The 14,464-nt window shown below is 38.1% G+C and overlaps 1 protein-coding gene across 2 annotated transcripts in view; it reads right to left on the reverse strand.

Moving 5' to 3' along the window:
- The window catches only part of LOC104316970 (sodium channel protein type 5 subunit alpha-like), a 33,515-nt gene that overhangs the window by 9,269 nt on the left and 9,782 nt on the right, over window positions 1-14,464 (reverse strand). For both annotated transcript variants that reach the window (XM_069778263.1, XM_069778262.1), the window contains exons 10-19: window positions 13,657-13,786; window positions 11,415-11,653; window positions 10,872-11,072; window positions 9,728-10,081; window positions 7,599-8,036; window positions 6,525-6,671; window positions 5,315-5,435; window positions 2,435-2,589; window positions 1,600-1,773; window positions 1,233-1,340 (exon numbers count right to left, since the gene is read on the reverse strand). In XM_069778263.1, the coding sequence (XP_069634364.1) occupies window positions 1,233-1,340; window positions 1,600-1,773; window positions 2,435-2,589; window positions 5,315-5,435; window positions 6,525-6,671; window positions 7,599-8,036; window positions 9,728-10,081; window positions 10,872-11,072; window positions 11,415-11,653; window positions 13,657-13,786 (2,067 nt within the window). The remainder of the gene's footprint in view (window positions 1-1,232; window positions 1,341-1,599; window positions 1,774-2,434; window positions 2,590-5,314; window positions 5,436-6,524; window positions 6,672-7,598; window positions 8,037-9,727; window positions 10,082-10,871; window positions 11,073-11,414; window positions 11,654-13,656; window positions 13,787-14,464) is intronic.

The following is a 14,464-nucleotide window of genomic DNA, read 5'->3' on the forward strand; positions in this document are numbered from 1 at the left end:
GGGGTCTCTAACCATGAGTTAGGTACTTTTTCTGTGCTAGGTGCTGTATAGTCACAGAAAATGTCCACGTAGGTTTTAAGTGTATGCTAAGACATAACAGGTTGTTTCGTAAAATGGGGCAGTGTAAGGAAATGATGAGAATATATCTTTGAGTTTCACAGTGAAGGTGAAGAACTCAGCAGTCAGGTAGCAAAGAACAACCTGATGGACCAGAAGAAAAATGAAAAAGATTTGTGAAGGTTTTTGGAGACCATGTCACACACATTCTGCATAGCAAGACAGAAAATAAGATGGTACCAGTTTAAACATTGACTCTAGACATGGAAATTTTGATACATTCTGTTAATTAATTTAATGCAATTTCTCTCTGCCTTCACAGTAACAAGATTGCAGTCAGAGAGCTTTCAGCATCATTTTCAGAAGATATCCAGAAGCAATCTATATCTCAGCTGCATTGAGGCTGCATTCCCATGTAAAGGTGTGACAGTGAGGCCATATGGATTTCTATCATCCGTTTTTACACGCTAGAGTATATTCCATAGACCAGATTTTTGCCCACATACCACTGTGGTTATCGCACTGTTTCACACTGCAGTGTACAGATGTGTTTTGCATATGGCTGAGGGAATCTTTCTCTGCATTTGCACAAGGGCAGATTTGTAATTAAAAGTAATTAATGTCCAGCAGCTTCACATTGTTCCAGGTGCTCCTTTGGTGGAAAAAGACAGCAAATATTCTATAGACAAACACTTCTGCTTTTTAAAAGAATGGTCTATTTGGAACAATAATTTGAGCAAAGTACCTCTTAATAGTCTAAAGTTTTTGTAAATCAGTTCAGTAAAATCCTGCAAAATGGAGGCGATTCTTTCCTCTGAATTAGCTTGCCATCAGACTTCGAAAATGAGAATTGTGCTCACAGTTCTTATTCTCTATTTTAATTTTGGGTACCTCAGTAAGACAGGAACACAAGAACTGAGCGGCAATGGAACAAAGTTCTGCCTAGTCTAGTTTTAGTTTCAACGGCACTTAGGATCGGTCACTCGCGGAAAGTCCATAAGGAGCAGCCAAGTACAGAAGAGTGCAGCAGCAAAGGTGCCTTTTAAAAATTCATTTTATAGGTCCTAAACTGAACTTGGGGTAGACTTGTGAACTTCATAAAGACACAGACATGAGTTACGACCCTGTTACGTGCTCATTAGTACTGTCAGGCTTTAATTTATATTCAATCTTACCCTCATTCCCTCAAATCGTGACAACGCTCTTAAGGGTCTCAGAGCTCGGAGAGTCCTAAGAGATTTCATGGGGCCAAATGAACTGCCTAAGAGGTTTATTAAAGAGACCTGAATGGGAAGACAAAAGAAAGTATTAGCAATGTCCTGACGTCTGTTCTCTTTATTCCTGTTTAAAAAAAAAAAAAAACCAACAAAAAAACCAAAACTAAATCTCCCCATATTTTCAGTGCCAGGAGTGCAATATCCTGAAACCAACATTAAAGGAGGCAGGAATACTGTCTTCACTTTGCATCCAGAAAATAATCAGTGATTCTACTTCTACATCCTGTGTCAGGACCCACATAGAAACAACGAAGGCAGAACTTACGTCTACAATGAGGAAGTCCAGCCAGCACCAAGCATTGGTGAAATACTTCTTGAAGCCGTAAGCCACCCATTTCAGGAGCATCTCCAGAACAAAGATGAAAGTGAACATTTTGTCAAGAAAAGCCAACATAATTTTAATACTTCTTCTCTCATTTATATGGATGTCTTCAAATGCCTGAAATCATAATATATATATACATGGCAAAAGTCAGAGATGAGCTTTATAAAATGGAAGTCTAGCATCATTAAGACCCCTTCGTCATTCAACATGTGTTTTACACCGATCTAAACGCCGTCTTTTACTCAAATCTATGCCAGCTGATAGATGTGTAATTCTCCCTGTCCCTTCTCTTTCTTTTTTCTATACAATACAGCCCTGTGGACACATACATCATGTACACTGGAATGCTAGGAGAAAAGTGTATATTTTCAGAAATTTATTTCAAGAAATTTATACATCGAGGAGAACTAAGTACTTTTTTTTCCCCAAGTTTTAAGAGTCATTTATTTGTTTTAATGATATAAAAACTCCTTTATATTTCACAACTGTGAAATAACTTCCTGAGAAAAATCCAGTATACAGCCAGAATAGAAACAGCTGCTGAGATTTATATATTTGTAGTTATGCTCACACTCTCTTATAATTTTTAATAATATGAATAATAATTTGCAATAATTACAATAGTGAATAAATGACTGCTATGTGAAGCCTCTTCTTTTTTCTCCTGATGATTTCAAAGATATTCACTGTATTTGCTGCTAAAAACAACTTCTCTGGGTGCAAATCAGAGCTAAAACTGCTTCTAAATAAATACATGAAACTGTGCTACACTAACCAGGGCTCCGCTGCTCAGAAGAATCATGAATATGATAAAGGATTCAAACCACGAGTGTTCAACAATCTGGTAGCAGGTTTTTCTCAGATTCCACCATGTTTCTCCTCCAAACTTTATGGCACTACCCACATAACAATGAAAGTATCGCACACAACCTGAAAGCGAGAGACAGCAAAGAATGTATAGAAGGAACGTACATGCGTGTGAAGGGTTGTTCAAGAAACTTCTGGGGGCAGGGAAAAGTCAATGGTCACATTAACTGCATCATTGTTGTTTTTCATGTTTTGCCAGGAGAAAAAAAATAGGAAATATCTAATTTTGTTTGCCTTGTAACTCCTGTTTATATACATATAAAGTAGTTGGAGCCACTTTGGACAACTTTCTGTTGTTTCAAGATATTTCTGAGACTCTGAACATACTCTCACTAACCTGCTGTTTGGGCACACAAAACTTCAGGGCCATGGGACAAGTCTTGATATTACAAAAGCCTTTCTCAGTTTCTGCACACTATTTGGAAAGCAGAGATGAGATACCCAGGAACACAAAGGCTTGGCGATAGAGAAGGTAAACAGTTGCCTTCAATATTGCAGCATTATACCATGCCTTGCAAGGTCTATTCGTTTATTTATTTGCTTCTGAATGTATGGAATGGCTGGGTTTGTATCATATAACCTGCAAGAATATGCCATATTCTAGCTGACACATAGGCTCTATAAAAGGAGACATCTCCTTTCAAGGTCACCAGATTACTTCTTATAAGTGACAATGACACCAGGGCCACCTAACATTTCCTGACCACCCCATTACAAAATCCTGCGTTGGATTACTTATTAATTTTGCCAAGAATTAACTTGCTTTGGCTGTCATTTTCCTTGCTGTGTGCTCTGTTAATTCATGTTTTCATTATGGCAAAAAAAGTCACTCAGAAGGCTTCTGTCATTTGCAAGCATGGAAAAAATAATGCATATATGTGTCTCATATATATTATTACCTCACACACATATAGTATCGTACAAACAGCTCATATATATATGATAGGATATAACATATGTAAAAAACTTCTGATCATTCTTTCAATAATCCCAGTTGCCCCACTAATGCTGATCTGGGATGTGAGATGGGGCAGGGAATGGCACTTGCACAAGATATGGACTTTTTTTGTGTGCAGAAAACTGTGTCAGGTACAGATTTGCTGCATCTTCAGTTGAGATCTATAACAGTTTGGCCACAGCAGGCACACTCCAGCCTGGGACTACAGAGCACAAAACAAGACATTTCACATTTCTTCTCTGGGGCAGGGAAAGAAAACAAACAAACCAACCTACCTTTATTTCTTTTGTTCTTAGAGCTATGCTGGCAAAAAATGCCATCAATAAAGTAGTTTTGAAAAAAATGCTGTAGCTCAGAAAACTGACATCTGTATTAAGGCAATATTTGTGGTTTTTTTCTGGAGAAAGCAAACTGCAATGTAAGTATGGTGGATCTCTCTCAGGATTTATGACATATAACATGATATTAAAAATATACATATTATTACTACAGAGAATACTTTGCATTCAGGTACATCATCTCTCTAGCTTCAAATAATTGTGACATGGTTCACTGTTATTGATTCAATCCAAAAACTGTGCATTAGAAGTCACATTGACCCAAAAAGGGTACAGGAAAGGAAAAAGAGGAAGAAAAAAAAAAAAGGCCAGCTCTGCAGAACAGGGCAAAGAGGGGATGGGAGTAATTACAGCCAGATTTGATTTATCCGTGTTCTCATCAGATAAAACATCCAGGAAGCAGTGCTTGAATGGGAAAGCAGTGATGAGAGAAAGGCTCTGCCTTTGGGAGCGGAGGAGGAAAGCAAGCTCTGAGAGCTGCTGGACCTGCTGCTGGGCTCCACGTAAGCAAGGCTGGAGAAGTCCCTCCTGATCATTTTGTGGTACAGGGAAGCTTGAATAGGCAGAAAACAACAGAATCAAAGAAAACTTGGGTGGATGGGTGGAAATGGTGGTGGTTAGCCAGGCTGACTGCATGAGCAAAGAGCAAGTTGGAGCATCAGGAAGAATTTTGCCACAGTTCTAATTCATTTAATATAACACACTTGGAAGAAATAAACCTACAAACTGACTTGTTATAGTCTACTCTCTCGCAACTAATACTGAGAGTGTAGTGATTACCCCTGGCCTTCAGTAGTAACAGTTATTGGGGAAAAAAATCTCAAGAGCTCTTTCTTTGCATCTTATGAAAACCACATGTTGTTACACGTGTTAGGGTAGGAATAATTCATAAAAGTACTGGACACATCCCGTAACAACTTGTAAAGCTAGATGTTGTAGGATGATTTGAGAAGGGATTCCCAGATTATCATCCTATAGAAATTCAACTTCAGCCTAGCAGCTTCTCTCTGCTTATTTCACTCCTTTCTTTGTTACAGAGATTGCTCATGAAATGCTGTTCAAGGAACATTTATACTGTTGCAAAGTATTAACAAATCTGATGTGCCAAGTGCCTTGTTCCAGTGGCCATCGTCAGGTGAGACCTGATCACATACACTTCTCTTATGTTAAACCCCAAAAGCAACTTGGATGCTGTCCAATAGAGTGAAATTCATCTCACCACTATAACAACCTCATTTTTGGGGATCGGATCTATGCCACTGCCCAGGTCCCACTTAGAAGCAATTGGCTTTAAGGGGAAGGGCGTCTATTCTTCAGGTGTCACAATCTCTCTGTTGACTAGAGAGGGACAATGATTTGGACTATTTATCCCATTTCCAGATCACTAAAATTAACTGAAAGTAATCTGTCCCTATTGACTCAGCATCACCAGAGAAACAAGTTGGGTTTTAACTCTTCTCACTTCCCAGCTGTGAAACAATGAGAGCTCTACCTTCTGGAAAACATTTTTCTGGAGTCTTGAAGTCTTCAGCAAACTCTGGAATCTTCCTCAAAAAATCTTCAGGATTTGTCAGATCCACCGTGCTGCCTTCAGAAGAGCTGACACTGTCAAACTACCGAGCAAAATAAGATCAGGTATCGATTCTGTCTACATTCAGCTCCAAATGAATAAATTGATCCATGAATAAATAAAATTCAAAATTAAAATTTGGCTGTGTACTAATATTTCAAGTGGTGTTGGTAATGGAACAAACTTTGTAAATTTAAAAGTATATGAGCTTAGAAGTACTAATAGGTGCATCCAAGTAGGGGCCAAAGCTATATAAATACAATATCTATGTGAACCAAACGTAACTGCCTAATAAGCTGGTAAATTGAAGAGCTTTTAAATTACTTGTAAGTATATGCAGTACTCAAAGTGGTATAAACTGCTTGGGTTAAAACCATAGAAAGATGCATTCAAACAGGAGAACCAGGTAAGTATATCTGGTATTTTATCAGGAACTGAACACCCATGACAGTATTTGCAAAACAGAAATTGGAATCATATCATATATTCTCCGTTTACAAAGCTTTTTGTTATCCCATTAACCATATACAATGTCTGATGAGTCACCAGTTTGTTACAAATTACTTACTCTATGCTTTTGTTCTTTTATGTTTGTGTCTTGTTGTTCGTTACTTTTTTTAATGTATTCTTTATTCAAAATTATTCTAAAAATATTTTTAATTACTAACCACTATCTTTAATGTCATAGCGAGAAACTCTTTTAAAGTATTAAGTTTCTTGAAACTGAGATATGTAGGACACAGGGAGACTTGCTGGAATTTCCCACTTGGAAGCATATCTCTTAATGCCTTTATTTTTCTCCTCCTCTCCTTTTTTTCTGGACTCAGATTTCAATAAGTGGGAAGCGGCAGAGAATTTTATAAATTATTTATTTGAATAAAATTATTTTGTAGATTTTCCATTTCAAAACACTCTTATACATACATTTTTCTTAAAAATCAATATCTAGAAGCCCAGCATGACTTTGATTTCTTTTGCAGAATTCCAGCTCCCTCATTAACCCGCCAGACTGGCTACTGCAAGCTCAGAGCCACTGCTGCCACTAAACTCCACTCCAGCAAACCCTTGAACAGAAACGTACCTGTGCTTGACCAGTATTGGAAAGTCATTGCCATAGAAAAAAAACTGTTACCTCTTTTTGTTCTGGCGATGATGGTTCAACCTTCCTATCCTTTCCTAGGTAAAGCACACTGAATTCTTCAGAGGAGAATCCCGATCCTTTACTCCAGCTGCCTGAATTTTTCCCTCTTTCTCCCCTTTGCCTCAGGTGATTTTCATCCTGAAAAGAATCTGCAGATTAGAGGATGTTTCTTTTCCCTTTTTAGGGGGTGGACAAGTTGGAAAGGAACGATAGATAAGATGTGCATTTCATTTAAAGTGGGACTCTCCAGAAAAAAGTCCTAAGATATGATCATTTTGAGTCTCTGATTTTACCTAAGAACAGAGAAAGGGAATTTTTTCCCAACCGACTTGCAGCAAACTAAGGAATTTTTGTGAGCTAGTCAAAAGCTAATTAAGAATTTTTGCGTAGGAATTAAGACAGAAACTTAAGGTGAGAAATCTTGCGACCAGAACAGCAATCTTCTATGGTTAAAATAGAACTGAAAAATTCAGAGAACACAAAGAAATAGGATAATATATGCTATCATATAAGAAACATGACCTTAAGAGAGCCACTCCATACTTAATCCTTCTAAATTCTGCACTTTATTACTATATACTACACACAGCAAGGACAAATCAAAGAATGGACTGGAACTATAAATTCATATTATGAGTCCATGATAATGTTCTTTATGCAGAACATACATTTTTGCTCTGTTATATAAATAACGCCAAAATAGTTGGCATTATTCGCATAAACTTTTACATAAAATTTCCAAGTTCACTAAGGACTGCCAATTACCTATGGACAACCTATGGACTATGGAATTACCTGTAACACAACTCAGCAGCTAGGAATTCCTACAGCAAACCCAACAATTTATGGTCTTTCTTTTAAGACCATGAAAGAATCTTGATTTTAAAAGGCTCCAAGTGGTAACTTACTCTCACTCTAAACATCTGTACCAAAATTTGGTAACTCTCTGGAAATGGATCAACATATGCCACCCTGCTCTGCTACAGACACTCTTCTACCATACATGCATCCCTCAATATATATATATGATTCTACTGTTCCAACATAAATAAAAAAATTCTTTACCTGTTTGTTGTAGTCTATGTCTGTAAATGTGCTCAGTTTATCATCATCTTCAAACCCCTCACTTGTATTCTCTGCCTCAGCAATAGGGACACAAACAAATACATTGGGATTTGTAATAAAATCTTCAAGACCCGAGCATCTGTCCCCATTTCTCTCAGCCCATTCGTTATTGTAATTCTCTTTACGATTTTTTATCTCTTCACACTTGAGCCCAAGGGGGTTCTGTGCAGTCAATTTGATTTTCTTCCTGTGCGCTTTCTTTATATGCCTGAACTTTTCACAACAGGTATCCCACGTAACACTCTTCACAAAGTGAAACCCCTTGTGAATCCGAGCAAAGGCGATCCGAAGATTGTTCATTTCTCCATCATCCTCTGCTGTCTGGAGACATTCAGTACTGAAGGAATTCAACAGGAGCGCAATGAAAAGGTTGAGAACCTGAAAGTCAGTGAAATAACAATAAAATTAAAAGCCAGGAGAGTAGCATTCAGAAATCTAAATTCTAACTTTGAGGAACACAGATACTATCAAAGTTCAGTCTTACTGAGCAAAGCAAAACAAGCTAATAATGAAATGGCTATGACTGATCATAACGTGGTTGATGAAGTAAACTTCTCTCTCAGAAAGTTCAATGTTCCCATGACCCTCTTCCCCCCAAAAGTTTTTTAAAATAGTAGCTAAAACAGATCTGTGCCTGCCAAATGCATTATTTGGCCAAAACAACTTTTCAAAAGTTATCGTAGTAACAAAGACCATGGTCATGGCTTGTCAGTTTAATAATATCTCTTCCTTCTTCAAACTAGAATTAAATCAGGCTTCTGTGGAGCTGCTTCCAAAATCCTGTGAGATCAGATTCAGGCCCAGCAATTCCATCAAAACTGCAACACTGCCACAAAAAATCAAAATCAAGAGAAGCTCAAAGTTTGGTTTCCTCCCTGCTTTTGAGTACATTTAAATAGAAGAATTCATAAACTTTTTTTTGTTTTGCTTTGTTTTTTAAGGGAATGGGAGAATTTAATTTTTTTCCTAATGTTTCCGTTTGGGATGGGATCTATGAATCTTAATTTTTATCATGTTAGAACTGGGCAGATAGCACCCATGAGTCATCCAGGGACCACAGTCAGCAGACAACATTAGCCCTTCAGAGACCATTTCATCCCATCTGTCTTAGTTACTGACATTAAGTTGGAATAAATCTCACTCTCAGAAACCTCTCTGTTTCCTTTGATAATAAGAAAGCCTAGACAAGGAACATAGGCTAAGCACTTAATTGTTTGACAGTATAACATTATGTGATATGAATATCACTCACAACATTTCATCACCGAAATCAATCATTGCAGTGTAGAACAGGTGGGACGTTAAACCCAGGGATTTGGGATTCAGCCACAGAACAGATATTTCCCATAAAGGACTGCCTAAACCTAGTGCTTTTCAGTGGTTTCTTAAATTAAAATTGGTGTATTAATGATACTGAGAATGACATAAGAAACAAAGCTACTAAAAAAGAGGTTTTTATGATTTGGGCATTAAGAAAGGACAGGAGAGGACCAGGAAGGCAGCCTCTCCCTTACACCCCGGCACTGGTGTGCGAGGCTGTGTCGGGTATGCCATAGCAGGATCTAGCTCTTGGGTGTAAACGTACGTAAAGATGATTAAAGAAAATCCTTATTCAGTCACAGAAGTGTAGATTCTGCCATTTGCTGATAAAGAATTCAATCCTTGAATGAGATCTTAAAAACCCCCCAAACCTAAAATTGACTTACAGAGGGACTTAAGCGCTTAGCTCCATTAATTCAGGCAGGTGAGCCATAAGCCTTACTGATTATTTACATCCAAATCCCAAGACGTGAAGAAACATAGTTGCCTGTATTGTATTTACTGCAAAGATATTCCTCGTCACATTGCCACATAAAAAGGTCAAGTGATGCTGCGTGCAAAGCACACAAAATGTGAAAATATGGGCAGCCACTCGAAGGTGAAAGGCAAAAGAGGGTTTTTGCAGCCGATAACACACACAGGTAACTTTTCCACCTGTGTTTAGGGAAACTACCTTTTGTTGACAAAGTGGCAATTAAGTAGATTCTACCATAGACAGAACGAAGAGAGGAAAATATAGAAAAACTCACCACTAAATTTCCTATCACCATGACCAACAGAAAGACAAGAAGGCACAGCGGCTGTTCAGCAACCACCATGCAGTCCCACATGGTCTCAATCCATTCTCCACACAGAATTCGGAAAACGACGAGGAATGAGTGGAAAAAGTCCATCATGTGCCAGCGTGGCTGGCCATTTTTGTTTATTTTATGGCTGTTCTCCCCATAGCTTCTCCCAAAAAGTTGCATCCCTACTATAGCAAAAATGAAAACGATGATTGCCAGGACGAGGGTCAGATTACTCAGTGCTCCCAGGGAATTACCAATTATTTTAATTAGAGTGTTTAAAGTTGGCCAGGACTTTGCCAGTTTGAAGACCCTCAGCTGTGTAGAAACATAAAACATAGTGTTAGACGCCAGTAGAGATAACCCATTTTTGAACCGTTCAAATCCTGCAAAAAACATGACAGGTATTCTGAACTATTCCAGCAATGTAATATTTGTAGCACTGTGACACTAATACTTTTTTTAAAGTATTTATAGATTTTTTTTTTTAATTTTTTTTTTTTTTTTTAACTGGGCAGCATTGCAAACATAAACTAACTGCCTTGTAAAGGACCAGGCTATCTTGAGTCCCCCGTAAGTGTTTGGGCTACACAGGCAGGTATCCATAGAATGCACTTGATGTAGATTAGGGTGCCTAACTTAGATGTAACACAAAGGACCAAAATTGGAAGACTGGCTGCTATATTACTATAAAAACCATCTATCTTTTGGTAAAGCAACCTAAATCAGTCCACGGTGTATGGTATGAATACCTTAACATAATTTCACATCTATTTTTAAGTATTGGTTTTTCTGCATTTGCACTCTGACACTTTTTTCCTAAGTTTCCTGTACTAGTTTTTAATTTTTGACACCAATTTTATAACATGTCTACTCTTGAATATTTTTTCCTCTGAATACTTCTCAGTATACTCAAAATAAATGTATACGTCATTAAACTCTGACTTCACAAGGAGTTTAAGAGTGTTTTTCATATTCCTAGTGCCAAGAAAAATAAAACAAAACAAAATGAACACATTTCCTGCATCCTAACTGCAGACAACAGAATTATTATCTATCATACTCACAACATGAAGTTTTATACAACTGAGTAAACATGAGGCATTACCAGTCTGAAGGATCGTAAAACTGACAGGACTCCTCCTTTTCGCCTTTCTTTCTTGCCCTTGTGTTTGGGTAAACTCAGTTCAATTAAACTCAATGTGACAATTACACTGTCAAAAATATTCCAGTGCTGCTGAAAATAATAATAGGGATCTAGAGCAATGATTTTTAAGATCATTTCTGCAGTGAAGATTCCTGTAAAAACCTGTGACAGAGAAACAGTATCATGAGCCTAAAAGTAACCATGAATTTATCTCCTCTTTAGATCAAGTTCCCACAAATAACATTCATAGACAGGTCAAGAAAACTCATTTTTGTGAACTTCTAATGCACTTTCAATTAAAATAGGAGTATTGTTTTCTGCCTTCTCAGGAGTATGTCAGAAGTGTATCAATAAAATCTGGGAATAGTCTGTATTAGAAAATTAGAGTTTATAAATGCAGAGTTTGCTATCTTTAATTTTTACAGTTACTCTTTATGTCTCAAGTGAAAACACTCATCAATCAATCCTTGGTATAAAACGTCACATAGCTGAGATTTTGCTTACCAAGTTGCCTACATTAAGCATCAATTTAAAATTCTGTGACATATTATTGTGCTCCAGTGCCATGAACAAAGTGTTCATCACAATGCAAACAGTGATGGTGAGATCAATAAAAGGATCTTTTATGAAAGCAGCCACTTTTTTCTTGATTCTCAACCAAAGCGGAGAACAATCCCAAATGAGATATTTTAAAGCAAAATCATTCAGGCATGGCGGGCATCTCCGCTGAGATTCTTCAAGTTCTAAATGCAAAAGAAAACCCCACTATAATTAAATAGTTATCACTGAGCAAGGTAGCGAAATAACAACTTCAGGCATTCAAAAGACCAGAGAAGAAAAAGGAAACCTCACATCTCGCACGGAGCCCCAAAGCTTTCCTGCACTTTCTACCATTCCTGTAGTCCCTACATCAGGTCGTAACACGCAGATAAAATTCAGAGAAAACCGCATTCAAAAGTCATTCATGTGAACTTACTTCCAAAGCCTTTAGATCAGGTTTTATTTAGACTCAGACTTGTACTACAACAATTTGACTAAATACAGATGTTTATGACGCAGAGGCCACACCGTGGCCTCTCACAGTCTTGTAGTTCAACGTAGCAGCTAAGGCACCTTCCACCTTATCCTTACGTCGATGTCCAGGACGCTGGCTGTATCACACCCAACATCTTTTTGTCTACTTTGACTCTAAAGGGAGTCTACAGAGTCAATGGCAGCCACAGGAATTCTGACTGTAGGTGAGACAAATCCAAACTACCGTGCCTGAAATTTGGCCTTAGGCCACTTCTACTGGGAAGGTCGTGCCTACCCTTTCCCATCTGATGCAAGTTGCCACACCTCTCCATTTTTTTTTTAAGTAAAACATGGGATAGGAGTTGTTCTGGCTTTGTCATTTACATCCTTTTGGTCAAATATAAATCTCATAGCCTTTCTTTCTTCACCATCAATACTAATGAGTCTTCCAAAATACTTTTGACCCTGCTGAAGTCCTGTGCAAATTCATTGACAAACTGGAGCTTACTTAAAGGTAAATACAAGCACAGTAGGAATTAGTAATCCATTTTTCAGGGATGTGAAAATTTTTCAGACATCAGATCAGCTGGATCTGACTCCTATCCTTTTCTTAGTTGGACCTGTCCTTATTTCTTCCCGCTGTTTAGTCTTCATTTCTTCTTCTCCAGGCTCAAGTGTCAGATTCCACCCTACACTGCTTATTCCCATGGGATCACCTTGACTCAACCCCACTCCAGGTGTAGCTCGTCTTCTGTTCTTCTAGATCAAATGGCTTCTTGTTTATGTATACAGTGTGGATCCAGCAAAGACCATTTCTACTCCCCTTTCCAATGTCTGTTCTCAGGTTAATCCACAGCCACTTGGAGCTACAAGTCCTGTTCCATCCCAGTTCACAGCTGAAAGTGTGCAGCAAACCCCAGATCTTTGGTGAATTACACTGCAAAGCAAGGCTCCACTGGATGCATTGCAACTGTGGTTCTCCCAAGAAAAATTTAAAAAAAATCTAAGAAAAGGGACCTCCCTGCCACAGTGGTACCCTCTTGCTACAGCCCATACTTGTGGTCCAAGAACTGGTGATAGAGGTCCTCGACAGGGACAAAAAAAAAAAAAAAAAAAAAAAAAAAAAACCCAAACACAAAAAAACCCAACAACAACAAAACCCAAACAAAACAAGACTTCCCCATCCTGAACAACCTGGGCTGAATTTTTTCAGTAAGATCTGCAACAAAATTGTCCATCATCAAAATAACTGTCAGTGATAAAACCCCCTAAAAAATTCACATGGAAAGGTAAGTTAAAGGAATAAAATAGTGAGGTTAAGTATTCAAAACCCAGGAATTACCAAAACTGATTTTACATGCATAATTTTATTGTTAGATTCCGCATGCCTATGTCTCTGCCAGTGACATATCGCAAGTCACAGGGTCAGGAGAAGAAAACAGTACCCCAGTCCTGCACCTCAGATGCTAGAGAAACTCCTTCCACCCACTTTCACTCCAGTCCCCTTCACTGTCTGTCCTACAAAACGAGATCTTACAATAGGCAAAGGATGCATTCCAGTGCATAACGACTCTCTGAAAATGCATTTTTTAAAAAAAAAAAAATTAACGATGAAATTCCTAACTACACAATATACAAATCTCTCTTAACCTTTATGAAATGTATTGACATTTTGGTCTTTCATGCTAGCATTACCTTAGGATTGAAATAAGCATAATGAGGAACCACTTACCCTCCAAGACACTGGTAATTATACTGACTGCACTTGCTGCCCTTTGTCTCTGAAGTGCCTCGTTAAAATACTCCACCGACAGATGAGGAGGCGAATGCATCATGCCGCTCTCATCATTTACAGCTGGCTCCTTAAAGAAGTAAACATGATTAGGGTGATACCACAGGAATGAAATGAAGTAGGATGTGATGATGACTAACTGTGAAAGTTAATAGGAACAAGGACATGCAGCCATATGAATGTACCTTTTTACAAGATGTAATAGATGTTGAAAACAAAGGTCCTACTCTTCAGTAATAATGCTGCGGTAAATGGCTCCTGCAAGCATGTAATATCTACAGGGCAAGCACAAACCTTGGAAATAAGTGTATGAGGGGAAATAGGCCTAGGAAATATTCCAGAGTAACGGAAAAGAAGAGAGATGAGGGATAAACTCATAGAGAAGCATCTCCACCCACTTGGGGAACTTACAGACAAAGGTTCTGCATGATGCTAAAGGTGCTACGAAGGAGGAAGAAATTACAGGTGCTGTTCAAAATGACCCCCCTGGACAGAGTATGGGATAAAAAGACTGTTTGGTGACTTGTAATTCCAGCACTAGGAACCTTCAAAACTATGTTAGTACAAATTGTGAATGGCAGAAAAATAGGTTTTATAACAGGAATGCTGAGGTCTAGTTTTCAGGAATTCATCGGTGTTAAAAACCACTTTCCACTGACAACTTACAAACTCCCCACATCAGTCAACTTCATTTCACATCACTGTTTGCCATTACACTGAAACTTTTAAGACAAGAAATACCTGCCAT

The sequence above is a fragment of the Haliaeetus albicilla genome, chromosome 2, assembly GCF_947461875.1.
Source record: "Haliaeetus albicilla chromosome 2, bHalAlb1.1, whole genome shotgun sequence".
Taxonomy (NCBI): domain Eukaryota; kingdom Metazoa; phylum Chordata; class Aves; order Accipitriformes; family Accipitridae; genus Haliaeetus; species Haliaeetus albicilla.